Below are 16,972 nucleotides of genomic sequence, written 5' to 3' on the forward strand. Positions count from 1 at the left end.
GCCATGGCATCAGAAATCGAGTCCAAGTCGTAAATACCTTTTTTTTTTAGGTTGGCAATTTACCAATTTTTTTTTTTTTTTTTTTTTATGATAGGCTGATAGATGATGATCAAGCGGATAAAATGTTTGAGGAAAAGTTGAAAAGCCGAAAAAAGGCTATTGAAGACGCTATTACTTTAGACAAGAAAAGAGCGGATGCAGAATCGGCCGAAGCCAAGGCGAAAGCTGAGAAACTTCAAAAAGAAGCAGACGAAAAGGCAGCACAGACTGCAAAGGACAAAGCGGATAAAGAAGCGGCTGACAGCAAGTCTAAGTTGGTATGTACTCACATCACAGGAAATCCCCCTCCATGCCATTGACTTGCTTTTAAAAATAGGAGCAATCAGCAGCGACATCAGCACAAGGCTTGGAAGAATATAAGAAACATTTCGCGAAAATCGAGCATTATCAGAAAAATATCAGACCTAAATTGGACGATCCAGCATTTAGCAAGTTGTGTTATCCACACAGAATAACTTTAAATAAGTCAACTATTCAGTTACAATTTGACCATCCAACCATTCTAGTAAAAGTAAGTCGCGCACGGATCATACATTTATAGATTATTTCTTGAACTCACATGGAATTAGTATACCGCTGTCTTTAATTGCCTAATGGCCATGAAACAAAAATCCAACGATGCTTACGAGGTGTTATTAAACTATTTGGCTAAAGTGATATTAAGGCTGGTAAAGAAAGAGGGTATCCCTACGCCTTACGCAATTTACTACTTGGCCAGATATTCTTACTTGCTCTGTGCAACCGTTCCAGAATTCATGGATTATCTTTTAGGCCGTCTTATGAAGCGATGTCCTTACTTGATTCCACAATACCACGATGAAGATAACGTAAGTTTCTCTTTTTTTTAAAAAAAAGTAAAGAAAAGAAATAGGAAGTTAAAATAGATTGTACAGGTGTCACTAGAGGAAGGGTTAGCATTGCGTAGATACGGTTATAGTGACAAAGTAAAACGTGTCCGAGAAAATTTCAGTCAACATCTGACAACACAAGAGTGCTATCTCAAATTCTATGGCGCACTTTGTCAGACGGTACCAGACCCTGGACAGCCTGCTAATCCTTATCCGATCAAACACGCATGGATTTACCTGGCCAGAATCTGTAATATGCCCTTGAGAGAAATTACTCCCGCTCTAATCATTTCCCTTCTTGATTATGCGGGTCAATCCTTACTCGATGCTTACCCTCACCAAACACCGAAATTGTTCCGTTTGATGCAAAGTGTTATCTTGCCTAATTTCCCCAAAAGAGATCCTGATAATAGTGCGGCTATCAGTAGAGTGGGCCAGACATTGGAAGAGTATTTTAAAACCGGAAAAGTCAAACGCGTAGCTGAGACAGTTACATTTGAGCATCGCAAGTAAATTATTGTATGATTATTGTCACCTCTTCAATAAAATATGTTTTACTACTATCAATTTCCGCGTATCTACTTAGAATCCATCCGCATCTAAATCCGTTCCAAACGCGTTTTGCAACATTTTTTAAGCATACATATTTAGCCAGTATAAACAATAGATTGTGGTTATCCTTGCTGAATACACCTCTCTTTCTAAATCTTCTTGGTAGTCATACGATTCATATCCTCGTCAAAGTCTGTTGGGATAAATAAATTAAATTTCTCTCAATTTCCAAAAGACTTTGATGCTTACAGGTCAAGTTTGGTCCACGCTGGCTCCACCATCAGCTCCCAAAACATGATGTGGACAATTCATACAGACAAGCACATGCATGAACACGGGTAACGAAGCTTTTACAATGGACAGCAATGAAATAAGCCTTTGATATAAACTTATGGAACGTCCCTCCACATCAGACACTGTCGTGATCGAGGCTATATACTTTTGTATCAACAAAAATCGAGAACAAGGAGCAACCCGAATTTATTGAATCACAAGATAGCATATGGAGCTACTCATTTACCATCTAATCCTGGCGACAAAATTGTTTTATTCATTTTTGTTTTATTTAAAAAGAACGTTCAGATTCACGATTTGTATCATCAAGAACACACTTCATGATGGCTTTAAACATTTTCATAAATTCCTATGGAGTCCAGTCTACATTAAATCGATTGTTCAAACTTTCGTATAGTTCCAATTGTCGAATATGTTCCGCGAATGATGCGAAATTCAAAATGCAATCAATGTATAATTCAACATGGTTTGTCATAACTTCCGTGTTTTTACATGTAACATTTAAATCATTGGAGAATTCAATAATATCAACATGTGTTTTGCTGCACGATCCCATCACAGCCTTGGTCCAGACTGTCAACAAATGGCTATTCTCTTTACCGGAATGAATCCATGCTGGGTGGATATTGTGGACAACTATTCTAGTGTTTACTCGGTAAGGCATATTGAGCTCATAGCTTGGACAATTGAAAAAACTGAGGATAAATAGGGAAATGTCTAGACCTCTGTATTTTTTTTAAATGTATTTTTTTTAAATGTATTTTTTTTTATACCACTTACAGGAATTCCGGTCAAGACCAGCAGGCCAATATGATTGCACCTATTTACAGTCCAATCCCTGCTATTCACGGTTCGTGAGTTCCATAAACTCAAGAACTCTGCCTAGGAGGTCGCCCTCCTATAGCGAAGACTAGCCTCGGCCGCAATATCACAATATATCTTTTTCAATTTAGCTTCTTTTCAAAGAAACAAGAGTCATTACTAACTAACCTTTTTACGTGATCGGTTACTTTCATAAAAGAAAAGAAGTATGTTAAGAGAAAAGAAAAAAAGAAGAATAAAGTGTATGAACCAGCTTTATTTATAGATAAACAAGCTTATGTCAGGATGATTTCATTTGTCTATTTTATCATCCATAATGTTTGGATCCAATCTCTAACATCTTGAGGACTGTTCTTACAGATACTGGCCTTTACCTCACAAACCCCATTATCCTACACAAACAAAACAAAAAAAAGTCAGATCAGAGCTAACAATATACAATGTATGCACTTCATTACACGTCGAGATTTGATATACTTGAGAATTTTGAGGCCTCCACGCTTCTTGGTTATGAATTCTTTTTTATATTTATAAGAACAACGATCATATAATTTTGTTTAATACTTTCCTTACCTGTTCGAAGTGGGTATGCCTCTAATTGGTCTCTTGTACGTTTCTTCAAACTAGCCTTTACCGATTTTCGTCTTGCAAGAACGTTCTTCAAAAGATCATCGTCTGGAGAGATATGAACAACCTGCGGCTTGCTTTGATCATTGCTTCCATGGATGTTGAATTCCAACGTGTCCGTGAGTTTTTTGACACAATTACGGAGGAAGACAAAATCTTTGATATCTAATTTATCACAAATACTACGATGGTAGTCTCATACAGAGCAATTAATCAGACACTTGGGATCTAGGACCTTTTGATCGACAGGTAAGGTGGGTGGGTAAGGATTCTCAGTAAAATCTGTTAACACCAACAAAGTAAACGCATCGAAGTTCTTAATATCCACGATTTGGCCAACAAAGTCAAAGTACTTAGATGGATCATCATACAGCTGAGAAGTCTCTAACAATGGTCTCTTTGTTGGAACCCACACCATTGCTTCTGAACCCGAGGCCTCAGCGTTCCAATTATCTAAAGCTTTCATGATGGCTTTATCGTTTGGTGCCGCAGGAAGATTCATATTGCCGAGTTCGATTTGTTTAATTTCTGTAGCAGTGAAAAGAGCATATTTGGAGAAGGAATTGAGAGTGATTTGTGGATTATTATTAAATTCCTTTACAAAAAAGTTTGTCATTTTCACAATTCGATTCTCTTGAAAAGCCTCAAGTGTCTCAAAGCTTTTACTGAATATATTTAAACAGCAAGTGCCTGATTCCAAAGAAGGGTCGCTAATATAACAGGTCAACATATGGTCTGTCATATCGTAGTTAGTAGAAAGCCACTTTATTAATGGGTTCCATGCCCACCTTTCTGAGGATTGTTGCTAGTTCGAATGTCCTTTTTGGACAAGATTACTGCGTATCCTACGCTATCGCGTGGAGCGTGTTTTCGTTCAGCAAATTGTCTTAGATTATTTATATTATACTACTTACAGTAATTCTGGCCAGAAGACCAGCAGTCCAGTATGTTTGCACCTATTTAAAATGCATCCCTGCTACTCACAGTTCGTGAGTTCCAAAAACTCAAGAACTCTGCCTAGGAGGTCGCCCTCCTATAGCAAAGACTAGCTGCAGCCGCAATATCACAACATATCTTTTTCAATTTATCTTCTTTTTAAAGAAACAAGAGTCATTACTAACTAACCTTTTTACGTGATCGGTTACTTTCATAAGATAAAAGAAGTATGTTAAGAGAAAAGAAAAAAAGAAGAATAAAGTGTGTGAACCAGCTTTATTTATAGATAAAAAAGCTCATGTTAAGATAATTTCATTTGTCTATTTTATCATCCATAATGTTTTATCCTTTACTTAAAATAAAAACACTTGCAAAAACATCCCAAGCAAGTCAGAGCTTGGTAATTGTCTATCTGCGTTCTAATAGTAGCTTGTCATGACAGTGAAGCAGATTTTATTGAAAACAGAAATCGATCATCCCATGAAATTTAAATGATATGGCATGTCAATCGACGTGTAGACCATCGCGTGATTCTAAAAAATACGTTTATTTGAAAAAAATACGTTTGAAAAAAATACGGAGTTCTAGACATTTCCGGATATTGTGGACAACTATTCTGGTGTTTACTTGGTAAGGCTTATTGAGCTCATAGCTTGGATAATTGAAAAAACTGAGAATAAATAGGTTATCTATTTCATATACTCCAAATAAAGAGTCGATCACTCGAGTGACTTGGCCTGCAAATAATACTGTAGTATTCGACAAAATTATTTCAATAGAAAAGTAATGAGATAAAAGTATATCTTTATTCGAGATGATGAGTCAACCTTTCTGGTTTTGGAATAGATCTATACTTTGTTTCCCGTCTTAGGTTAAATGAATACTTCTCGTTAGAATTGTTTCCAGTTAACATTGTCCCATATCAGTGGATTGGGAGCATGAGTATTCTAATAAATCTTTAGTATTTCGAGACACTTATTTATCAAGCACTTTTTTTACTATTTTTGTAGAAAAAATGGACAATTTATTTTCGGTTTCCGATCTTGAGAACACCTATTGAAGAATAGTAGGTTAATCATTCAAAATAAAAGCGCCAATAGCTCGTAATAGTTGTCATTATTAATTTTTGGAGAGAACCGGATTGCTAAATAATTAAAACAAAGCAACTGATGCTTTTGTGACAACTTTTATTCTTTCTATTTTATTATTCACCACACTATTAGAAAGGGAAGCTCGCTACAATGACCCAGAATTATTGAAGTCATAAAATGGTTTTGCTTTATGCTTACTTTAGGCCATTAGTCGATAGAGTTTATAGGATCAGTAATTCACTGTCGAAAAGTGTCAATAAATCTTTGTTTATAGCAGCCTAAAATGCCGCTACAGTGGGTGGTATTAAAATAATATTTGTTCTGCTAATGAACTCAATTTCTGCGGTACCTATATGTGCATGCTTGTAAAAGTTGAATCTGGGTATAAGTAAATCTCATACAACGAATGTAACAAGAAGTCCGCATTGTATCCACCAACTTAACAAGGAATAAGTAAATTGAATAGGCAATGACGTTCTTAACAAAGTTTGTTTATTAAATTATGACAGATATTTTGTAAAACCTCTCATCATTTTTCTAACAATATTTAAAGCGACTTCCCAAATTACTGGTTTTCTCGTCTTTGCCTAACGGGAATACGTTTCGAAATAACAGTATTGAAGATTGGTAATGTCGTATGCAATTCAAAGCCATGTTATTTATATAAATATTTGCAATAAGTTTGATAATTGTAAATTAGGGACAACAGTTTTAGAAGGAATTTCATATCTTGAAAACTATGTTGGTTTAAATAGGGATGTCAACTTTGTGAAACGCCGAAAAGTTTGCGTTTAAAACAGAATTTCCATCTACTTCACGAGTAAATTATTCGCAATCAACTTAGTAATCAGCTATATACGTTTACACTTTGCAAACATCTTCAATTTTCTTACCGGCATCAATATAAATCACAAACGAAGTAAAATATTCTCTATTGCAACTATATTGATGATATGCCTACTCATAGTAACGTTTATATAGTAATGTTTTAAATGATAAAATTTAATGATTAATACTTTATTTGGAAGGAGTCTATCAGTCGAAATTTTTAAAAAAAAAAGCTGTGTAAACATAAGCAGTGCAATACAAAAAAATGCCAATATACGTTTAAGCCATTCAATTAGTAATTGAACGCTTAAACGTCCATAAATACAAGTTAAAATTTACCATAGCTATAAAATATACTAAACTGCAAACACACTTAAGATGATCTTAAGCCTCAATACACACCCAATGGCAATAATCTAAAACACTTTAAATTGCATTATATTAACAACCTTTTTAATGATTATTTGTGCCGATTAATAGAGTGCAATAAATTGCTGTCTGTAATTTTAGCCGATTTTATTATATCTCATATAGCGATTTATCTACGTTATAACTAAATCATTTTCCTCTCCCTCCTACACGGCAACTTATGACAATGTTAGACAGCTGGTGAACCTTCGCCTTATTATTGTAATAGAATAGTATTGGTCTATTTACTTATTTTTATATTAGCACTGGATTAATAACCGCTGAAGCCCAAAAATTATCGATATCACTGCTGCATTGCTCGAAACTGCTTTAAAAACAGGAGATGGTACCTAACAATGGTAGTGATAATCTCTTTTCGAGTCGCTTTTAACAAAAAGGTTGTCTGAAAATAACGTATTGCACGTGGTGGGTTGTATTTTGATGGAAGCTTACACAGCTGATGGACTAGATCAAAAAATCATGCATAGGAATTTTTTTCTCCTTGAGCTTTGGTAAAAAGTCAATCAGAAGCAGACAACACAGTTGCGCAAGCTTCAAGGATTTGCTGCTTTCGGAACTTTTTTAAAGGCTAGCATCGATACCAACAACTTCAAAGGGGTCCTTAGCTTATCAAATCATTTATTTCTGGGGTGACAATGTTGAAGATAATTATACTAAGTAAGGCATATAGGCATATTGATATTTTTTTTATAATATCACTTTGGCCAGTGATGGTCTTTACATACTGTATGAATTGACCGATATCAAAATCCCATTGACCATGGACAATCTGATCAAATTTGTATTGGATTTCGACAAGTTATCATCTGTTTTGAAAGTTTATGAAAAGTGGTATGTAGAGAAGGAGCCTAAATCAAGCAATAGAAGAAAGTGGTCATCTAAATGGATGACAATAATTTTGAAAGCTTGATCGGAAATAACGGTCGATAGAAAACGAGAATGCGTTACAAAGCATTGGCAGTTATAAAAGTTACCGTTTGATGCCAGTCTCATGTTATTCCTAACTTGTAATCAGTTAAATTTATTACAGTAATAAAACATTAGTTCTTCTTTTCATCTTAATATTTTTGGTCGCTATTGGCCTTTTCAGAATAAAGCGCAGTATAGGCTAGTTTAGCTATTAGAGAATTAAACTAAAATAAGCATCAGATACCCGAATTTAACTGTGAAGCGACTACCTTTATAATTTAACTGAGAGTACTCTGCAGTTCAAACAACTCAGCCTGAGATCCGTTCGAGTTTATCTCTTTTCCACGCCTGTCAATTTCCGGCCTACATTACAAACTCTTAGAAAAAATAAGCTAGGTCTTAAACAATGCGCCTATAATATATCTAAAAATGTCTTTAACGCAAATGAAGAGTTAAAAGTAATTGAAATTGTTTCGGCTATAGTAAAAAGGAAAAAAAATGAAGCGTAAGGAACTGATGACATACGAGAGATTATTACAGAGATTAGAAGATACTTGCAATAATGTACGCGTTAGTGACCTTTGTGGATTTCATAGTCATTCTAAGCGTCACTAATTGATAAGTTGAAATTTATTTCTTATCTATCAATCGTCAATCTACAATCGGTTTACCGTTGTCTTTAATTGCCTTATAATGTCCACAAACAAAAGTCCAACGATGGTTACGAGGTGTCATTAAACTACTAGACTAAAGGGATATCAAGGCTAATAAAGAAAGAAGGTACCCCTTTGCCTCACACTTTTTTTTTTTAGCAAGATACTCCTACATGCCCTTTGCAAGCGTTCCAAAATTCATGTATTATCTTTTAGGCTGTCTCATGAAGCGATGTCCTTACCTGATTCCACAATACCACGATAAATATACGTAAGCTTCTCTTATACAAAAAGGAAATAGGAAGCTAAGATAGATTGAACAGGCTTCAAAAGAGGAATGGCTAGCGTCGTGTCGATACTGTCTCAGTGATAAACAGAAAAATATCTGGGAGCATATAACATCACAAGAGTGTTATGTCAAATTCTATGGCGCATGTCAACCCTTATTCGATTGAACACGCATTTCCTGAACCTTAAGATAAATCCCTTCCGCTCGGGTCATTGTCATTGTTGATGTTGCGAGTCAAGCCTTACCCCCACTAAACTCTGAAATTGTTCCGTTTGATGCAAAGTGTCATGCTGTCTGGTTTCCCCCTAAAAAGGTTTAGATAATATTGGGGTTTATCGGTAGAGTGAGCCAGACGTTAGAAGGGTATTTTAAAACTGGGACAGAGTTAACCGCGTAGCTGAGACAGTTACATTTGAGCATCAAAAGTAAGTAATTATTATTGTCATAGCCTTCAATAAATTGCGTTTTACTATAATAAATCCCCGCATATCTGCTTACGAGAGAGAGGGAAGCAATCATATAATTAAAATTGAGTGTCTTAAAAACACGGCGGTCGTTTAGTTTTTTTATAAAAATGTAGGGATACAGGTTACCAATTGTATCACCTATTTAATAAAAAGGGTTGTCCTACTGAGCTAATAAAAATCGAAGAAAATAGATAAATTTGAAAGTTGCGGTATTTACGCCACTGTTTAAAAAAAACAGAAAAAAGGTGTCATGTTGAAGAGGCTGACCTCTCTCTCCCCCCCAAGATAACAAATAAAAAAAAACTGCCGAGAATTGGGATTTTTCTTTTTAGAAGAAAGCAATTCATTCTTTTTCTTGTAGGTCACAGGTATCGATTCGATTTCTTCACGCGCCCACCCTCCGCCCACACACACACACAAAAGCGCGAGTTTTTTTTAGGTTGCGGCGGATTAGAGAGATGCTTAAACGATGATCCGAATATTTTAAATTGATAAAAGAAGTTTTTTACTGAGTTAAAAAAACTGAAACTTTCTTTTCAAAAAAAAAAAAAAAAAAAAAAAAAAGGGGTGTCATTTTGGCATTTATGTGATTACTGCTCTCTATAAAATAGAGATCGACTCTCGTAGAATTTTTGAAAAGTAAAAAATGATGCCATAATTCTTTTATTGTTAGCTTTTCTTTTGCACGCACGCACGCGCGCGTAAAAGAGAGAAAATAATGGGTCACTATTTTAATTTGATTGTAAAAATATAGACTAAATAAATTTCATGTAACCCCTCCCCTCATTTAAAGTTTCTATCGCCAAGAAGGGTGGCGGGGGAATTGGTTTTTTCTTCTTTCTTCTGTTTCTATTATAAAAATACATATATTTTACCAGTGTCAGACATTTATTATTATTTTTCTAAAAAAAAATCTATTTTAAAATTAAAGTTTTCTGAAAAAAAAAAATGCCTCTATCTTTTTTTTCAAAAAAATTGGGGAGAAGGGGCTGTTTTATTATCAAGGAGATAAATGCCATGCTCACAATAAAGATGAAATGTATTTTAGATGTCTTTTGCCTGCACAAAAAAAAGGGGGGAGGGTAGGCATTTAACTAGGCGAGTTAGTAAAATGTGACACGAAAAATGAGCGATTTATTTTTTCATACCAGCATTTTTACAAATTCTTGATAGTTTATTTGACCGTCGCCATCCGTATCTACCTCGCGTAACATGGTCGTGAGTTCTTTCTCCGATAACTTTTCACCTAAATTTTAAGATTGAGTGAGTGAGCTGGGCGTGTGTGTGTCTTGGGGGGGGGCTTTTCATCAGGAGGAGGAATCCCATTTACCCACAGAAGCCATGATCTGACGTAATTCGGTTTCAGAAATGTAACCGTTACCATCTTTATCGAACACACGAAATGTCTCTCTGATTTCCTCTTGAATCTCGGATCCCCTACGCTTTCTTTAAAAAAGGGCAAACTTTAGTCATAGTAAATAATGTGTCTATTTAGCATTTTAAAAAAAAAGATGCGTACCTGGTTACCATAGCAACGAATTCCTCGTAGTCAATGATTCCATTCCCATTGACATCGACTTCCTGAATCATGTCCTGCAACTCTGTTTCTGTAGGATCCATGTTGAATGATCTCATGATGCAAGCCAGTTCTGATGTATCAATGCTTCCATTTTTATCTTTATCGAAAAGCAAAAATGCCTCTCGTGTATCCTCAGCTATCATTTGATCAGGTACTGTCTATTCCCTGTTACATCAGATAGTGGCGTGTGTCTGTCTGTGTCTATTTTTTATACATATCTTACCATTCAAATCAGAAAAAAAAAGTCTTGGTGCAAAGAAAAAGGAAAAGAAAAAAAATTGAAATTGAAACGTTTACGATGGGCTTGTTTGTATTTGTTTTATATGATATGGAACAAAATAATAGAACTGCATATTGATAGTGTTTTTTAATTATTTAAAAAAAAAAAAAAAAAAAAAAAAAAAGAGAAAAAAAAAGTAAAAAAAAGAAAGAAAAAAAAAAGAATAGAAAGCATATATTTACAGTGTGTTCTTTTCAAAGAGGGGAAAAGAAGAATGAGGAGCATATTAGAAGGACATAAAATTATTATTACTTTTGCCGTAAAGAGACGAGAGTTCTTCTTCATCGGACCCATAACACGACGAAGAAGCAGAAGAGGACGGATTATTCATCATCAGACCAGAATACGGATCCGTGCCTAAAAAGAAATTGCTTGGATGCACCAGGCAGCCAGGGCATGTACATTGGTTTCCACAATAACAAGTAACAATGCGTGTTGTGGTCTTTTGCTGCGTTTGATGGTCATCTTCCAACATCATCATCATCGAATCATTGCTCGGCGCCGTCGTGTTCGTCAACGGCGTAATCGTTATCACCACTGATTCTCCACCGGCTGCTCCCACAGGTTTACAGCATTTCGAAAGAGGCACAAAACTACCACAATGAGAAGGTGGCATGCTAGCCGCGGCGGCGGGTGGATGACTCGTAGCAGGTAGAATAGGAGTGCTTTTTCTATTTGTACTAGTGGATTTCAATGTGGTATTATTGCTCGAATAAGAAGATACTGAAGGTAACGAGACACCATCATCATCATCATCATCTTTTTGAAGAACGTTATTTAAAATAGCAGTTAATTCATCTGCATTAGATAAATCACCAATATAACTATGATGACTACTATTCGATAAGATTTCGAGTTGTTCAGTAAGATAATCAAATTGCACATCCATGGGTTCATGGGTTGAGAGAGAAGACAGATGATGAGGGGAGACGGCGGAAGAAGGTGGAGTGGACAGACTGTAGTCGTGGATGGTATCGATGGTCAGGACAGAGTCAACCAGGGCATTCACAGGCAATCGATTGTAGTTGGTGGGAGTGACCGTGGTTGAATTGGCTGCAGCAGTACGTTTTTGAGTAGTGGAGCGACGTCTTCTTGTACGCGGTTGGCCATCGAGAAATCTTTGACTGGTGGAGGTGGTTGGTTTATGAAATATAAAGCCAAGATGTTGAAGATTGCTATTATCATCATCCATCATCATGTCTGTATACGAATTCGAACTGGGTACAGAATCGACAGGTAAATCACCCTGATTGGAGGAAGGGGAAGTGATCAACGCCCATGAGTAGGACAGGTTTTCTTCTTTCACAGGCAAAGGTGGGGTGGGACAAAGTGGCGCTAATAAGCCCGACTTTGATTCTTGTGTCACCTTCATCTGAGTAGGAGAGTCTTGAGTAACATTGGGGAGATAGCTGGCGCTGGTGGCAGTGGCACTGGTGGTGCTGCTGCTGGTGACGGTACTAGCGGCGGCGGCGGCGGCGGTGGTGGTGGTGGTGGTGGTAGGACTGGGACATGTACAATGCTGACCGTGTTTCTTGGCATCTTGGCAGTTTTCTTCACTATTGCGATAAATTAAAATTGGTTTTTCAGAAGTGCTGGATGCATTGGCTATTTTAATTGATGATAATAATGGAGAAATTAGAATATATTTTATTATTAGAGCAGAATCATTTGTTGTTGTTGTTACCTTTTTTATCACTACTACATGCACATTTGATATGCACTTGTTTTGTTTTTCGAAGATCTCTACAAAACGTACATTGAGTGACAGGACGACCTTTCTTACGAATTTCAAATAATGGACGATCAACGTGGCTACAATGAGAAGAGCGATGACCCTAAAGAATATTCCCATCCATATTTAATAACCCCATTACATGTACATAAATAAAAATTGAGCTAACCTTGATGCAAGTAGAACAGGCATATTTTAGACCGTTGATATACATTTGTGTGTGCTTTTTGTGTGTTGTTGTGTGTGTTGGTGGGCTGGTGTGAATAGTAATAATAATAATAATAATAATAATAATGGGTTTGGGGGAAAGGTTTTTTTAAAAGGGTACAAATGAATTGATAATAGTAGAGAGAAGAAAATCTCTGAAAAATAAGGATACAAACAAAGTATCAAGAACTACTCCGATAATTATAATTACACTTTTGGAGTCGCAAAGAAATCATACCAATTTTGAGGCAAGTAGGGTATAAGGGTGAGTTTGGTTATAACCAACGCTATATGTAATGAAAAAAGTTTTTTTTTTTTTTTTTTTTTTTTTTTTTAATATAAAATGGGAGAAATGATATAAAAAAAAAAAAAAAAAAAAAAAAAAATAGAAAGTTATGGGTAATCGGTTGCTTGATAAAATGTGGAAAAAGAATGAAAGAAAAAAAACTAAAAAAGAATGGAAAAAAATAGGGGCAATAAATACCTGAAAAAAAAATCGAAGGAGATCCCACATTTTCAACTTTGATCTCCTTTTCCCCGTTCATAATATCACAAGAAATTTTTTTGTATTTTAAAACGGAGTGACAACATTGCACACAAAAAGTTAAAATATGTTGTTGTTATAATCATGTAGTCCAAACGGACTAGAATCAGCTGTGTGGGTGGGTGGGGGGGAATAAATAAAGCCAAATGGCAATTATCACTCAAAAAAAATTATTATGTGACTATGAATGTGACCGTCTTTTAGACCTGCCTTGGACCCCCATAATGTCACATTTTTCAAAAAAGATTGGAGTTGCACACACGCGTTTGGTAGAGCTTTTTGGTCCCTTAATATTTTATCTGGTTAGAGAAAAAAAAAAGTTGCTTGTAACGTATCCACAAACTCAGCCAATCAAACAGTTCCGCATACCTTGTTCATTCACACCCCTAAATATATAAATAAAACTTACAAACGATTTATAATAATGAATTGGGTGATCTTTTTCTTGTTTCATATGACTTGCAGCATAATCCTTAACAAACATTGTGAATAAGCTATTTTACAAATAGGTCTTACCATGGTAACAGCAGATCGGAAAAAATGATGCATGATATCATACCAAAACAATAACAAAAAACAAAACAAAAAAAAAACTGCTCACCCAAAGCTCAAATGATCCAGGTAATTGTACACTTGGATTCACAATTCAGGTTATGTCCACACCCCTCAAAATGTAAAAGCTGAAAGAGACATAAATCACGTGTCCAATTTACGCAAGAAAATAATGGGGGTCTATCTGCATGTTACGCAGTAAATAATTGAATGTCGATGAACCTTATGATGAGGACAGATACAAAAAAGAATGACACACAACTTTCTACTACTTTTAAGGTCAACTGTTCATACAAGAATATAAAAGAAGACTGTACAAGCGACCCTGAACAAGTGAAACGGACCGCCTTATCGTCTTTATTGGGGGCGAAATCGTAAATAAAACTCTCCCCTACTGCTGCAGCAATTTAACCTTATTCCAACTTATTTTATCCTGGTGTGGGCGTAGTCTTATTATTATTTCTTCCCCCTCCCCCAAAAAAAGAAAAAAAAAACTCCTCCACGAGGGTGGGTCTGGAGCAGACGCACCAAGTTAGCTGGTTAGGGAAATGATAAACCCGAATGCTCATGGTGGATGAAACTCTTACATCAACCATGTTGATGATAAGAATAGCTTGTATCATAAAGCATCCTGTTGTCAAAAAGTCATCACCTAACACCATTTGATCTTCATCACAAGGTCAAACGAGGCTACGTGTACTCAGGGTTGGGCTCATCGTCTTTGGTCGCCCGTCGTCTGTAACCATGATCGCCAACAAATCATCATCTGGTGCGGAACAGACTTTTCCCTTTTTTTTTTTTTTATTATTTGAGCATTTGTCTTTTTTATATTTTCAATTAGGAAGAACGGATTCATTTGGTACCTGTGTGTGAATAAATTTTTATTTTGTTTCCTTCTTTCCTTCTTCATAAATTACAATACCCAATTAATATAAATATAAATGAACTATAGATAGAAACAAAAGTGCAGTATCTTCGAACAAAAAAGTTGGTGGAACTTGCTTAACTCACACCATTTCTCCATGCGAGTAAGAGCCATTCATTCCTTTTATTTATCCATCTTGGCTTGTGATGATGATCATAGAGAGCTGCTCAAATTACACTCTAATGAAGCTATCATCCATTATGTAATCCATATTGCCTAGTTAGAATTTCGTGTAAATGAGGATACGATTGCCATAGCGATAAGGTAGGCGGATTTACACTTTAATTATGCACACATGCTCAAGCATTTTTTCTTACGATGGACAATAAACCCGAAAGGAGGGTAAACCCGCATTCTTTACTATGTGCATTAAAACTATTTAGTTCATTTCAATCAGTAACTTCCATAGTGCATATATTAGGAAAATGTCTTCAAACAGACACCATTGGTTCGATGTTCACATAGCAGCAGTGGACCCCCCATAACTCACGCACGCACGTCTTCCAAGATCGTAAATTGTGTTCGATCTGAAGCCACTTGATTTCTAAAGAGAAAAAAAGAGAAAGAGAGAGAACGTAATAGGTGTCACCCGAGAATAGGATATTCTGTTTAAGGATGTTTCCGAAAATGAGGGGTGAGCCTCACCAACACTTTTACTGCGGCCTCATAAAAAAAATAACAGACACACACACATACACAATACAGTTTTGCAAAGACGTAGAGTGAAAAGAGTAAAGCCCATACAAGTGCAAAAAAACAAAACAAAAAAAAACTGGTTTAAGAAAAAAAAGTGTGGTTACCCAAGTGATGTAGATCTTTACTACTTTTGCAAGTCATTGGCACTTCAGATAACATTTACGTTGAGGTAACACAGAAAACTTTATAGCAATTTCCACCCTGATAAAGTGATATGATTACAATGTCCCTAGTGTAACATGACTTATAATAAAAATGGTCACAAAAAAATTCCAATTGTGAGGGTACGGTGCAACTTGTCAAGGATGAGGGGGAAAAAGGTGAAATAATAATAGGCCAGTGTCAAGTTTTTTAAGGGCGGGAGGAGGGGAGACTCTCTTTACTTCAGCATGTCTTTTTATCAGCTGATGATAAAAATAGCATTCACCCAACAATCAAAAAAAGAGGTGTAACACATCATTTATCCTGCAATTTAAACGGGGGGAGAAAATCATTTGATTTTGCTGACATAGCCACCATGTGTTATAATTAGCCCAATCTATCTGACTTTCCCAAATCAAGCCAAGAATACTACATTTTTATCCTCCACTCAGTCTACTATCGCTCCCAACTCTGCATGATAAAAAGGCTTAATTGTCCTTGTCCTACCCCATCTCTTGTTTTTCGTTGGAGCAAAGCCAACGACACCACCCTCGGGACATTTCGTTTATTGTAAAGATCTCATTGTGAAAACAAATTACGTCAGCAATCAGCACTTGCCAATGCCGTTAATATCTACCTAAGAGCGACTATCATCTTAAATGAGTGCTGGGGTTGTAGTAACAAGTTTTTAGGTGAATCAGTTTAAGCCACATTGAAAGACACACGTTTATTTACAAAAATGAAGGCTTGGATTGTTATTTTTTTTTCTGCGCTTGAGTTTCGCACAGAACAGAATAAAGGTAAGGCTGGCTAAAATAAATGTTTGATATAGATCTGCCGTTTAGCCCGAGAAAGGTCACCGTAGTAAGTAATGACGATGGTGCCACAGTGCTCCGAAAAAAAGGAGGAAAAAAGGGCATTAAAAGCTCCTACATCACATCAACTGTTCACTTTGGTAAAGCGCTTTGGTGATCTAAAAGAGGAATTGTATTAAGTAGTTGGTGATACCCCTCTCAAGATTGTAGATACTATGATAGACATACACGCCTCTGTCAGCTATTGTCTTCCATTTACCCAAGGAGTCTTCTGAGAATTTTAATATTTATAAAAGATAATGCCTCGTGTCATTTACTAGCCAATACGCCGCCGCCAATTGAAAACGTTTGGACATATTGGTTGAATACAAATGAGTGATCCATCAATTATATTGGAAAAAGTAGTAGCTTATGAATATGTCGAATGTCCGTCATCTTAAATGGACCCATGTGCCTTGTAGACTTTTTAACGAGATCGAAAAGAGAATAAAGAGCACAAGCGTACGTCAGTTTGCGATATAAACCTCGCTCCCACCGAGATTTGAAAAGTGAAATATAAAACTGACAGCTGATACTTGCTTGCATAAAGGTTAGGTGTCTATAGAAATAATGTATATTAACAACATAGAGTATGTTAGACGCTTAAAAATAGCTTATACGCCAGCTCGTATAACGGATAAATGGGACATACACGTG

General features: G+C 36.0%; 5 protein-coding genes across 5 annotated transcripts; 1 reads left to right on the top strand and 4 right to left on the bottom strand.

The window, feature by feature from the left end:
- Window positions 1-122: 122 nt before the first annotated feature.
- EV154DRAFT_536429 (GLE1-like protein-domain-containing protein) lies at window positions 123-1,421 on the top strand (the record flags this gene model as incomplete). Its single annotated transcript, XM_051604135.1, has 4 exons — window positions 123-317; window positions 377-571; window positions 630-887; window positions 954-1,421. 4 exons carry the CDS (start codon window positions 123-125, stop codon window positions 1,419-1,421), a joined length of 1,116 nt encoding a protein of 371 aa, XP_051461302.1.
- Window positions 1,422-2,103: 682 nt separating this feature from the next.
- EV154DRAFT_548766 (uncharacterized protein) lies at window positions 2,104-4,115 on the bottom strand (the record flags this gene model as incomplete). The annotated part of the gene is made up of 6 exons (XM_051604825.1): window positions 3,992-4,115; window positions 3,425-3,938; window positions 3,150-3,385; window positions 3,027-3,093; window positions 2,951-2,968; window positions 2,104-2,449 (listed from the first exon to the last, which is right to left on the bottom strand). The coding sequence occupies exons 2-6, from the start codon at window positions 3,931-3,933 to the stop codon at window positions 2,104-2,106; spliced, it is 1,176 nt and encodes a 391-aa protein (XP_051461303.1). The 5' UTR covers window positions 3,934-3,938; window positions 3,992-4,115.
- A 5,564-nt stretch (window positions 4,116-9,679) lies between these two features.
- On the bottom strand, window positions 9,680-10,688 carry EV154DRAFT_497309 (calmodulin). The gene is made up of 5 exons (XM_051600253.1): window positions 10,608-10,688; window positions 10,325-10,542; window positions 10,136-10,251; window positions 9,954-10,051; window positions 9,680-9,864 (listed from the first exon to the last, which is right to left on the bottom strand). Exons 1-5 carry the CDS (start codon window positions 10,608-10,610, stop codon window positions 9,850-9,852), a joined length of 450 nt encoding a protein of 149 aa, XP_051461304.1. The 5' UTR covers window positions 10,611-10,688; the 3' UTR covers window positions 9,680-9,849.
- A 105-nt stretch (window positions 10,689-10,793) lies between these two features.
- EV154DRAFT_458784 (uncharacterized protein) lies at window positions 10,794-12,957 on the bottom strand. The gene is made up of 3 exons (XM_051597457.1): window positions 12,566-12,957; window positions 12,349-12,499; window positions 10,794-12,269 (listed from the first exon to the last, which is right to left on the bottom strand). The coding sequence occupies exons 1-3, from the start codon at window positions 12,608-12,610 to the stop codon at window positions 10,891-10,893; spliced, it is 1,575 nt and encodes a 524-aa protein (XP_051461305.1). The 5' UTR covers window positions 12,611-12,957; the 3' UTR covers window positions 10,794-10,890.
- EV154DRAFT_497314 (uncharacterized protein) lies at window positions 12,939-13,263 on the bottom strand (the record flags this gene model as incomplete). The annotated part of the gene is made up of 1 exon (XM_051600254.1): window positions 12,939-13,263. A coding segment is annotated over exon 1 (189 nt), but the record flags the coding sequence as incomplete, so codon positions are not given.
- Between the last annotated feature and the right edge of the window lie 3,709 nt (window positions 13,264-16,972).

Source organism: Mucor mucedo (assembly GCF_025094135.1).
Source record: "Mucor mucedo strain NRRL 3635 chromosome Unknown EV154scaffold_14, whole genome shotgun sequence".
In the NCBI taxonomy this organism is placed as follows: domain Eukaryota; kingdom Fungi; phylum Mucoromycota; class Mucoromycetes; order Mucorales; family Mucoraceae; genus Mucor; species Mucor mucedo.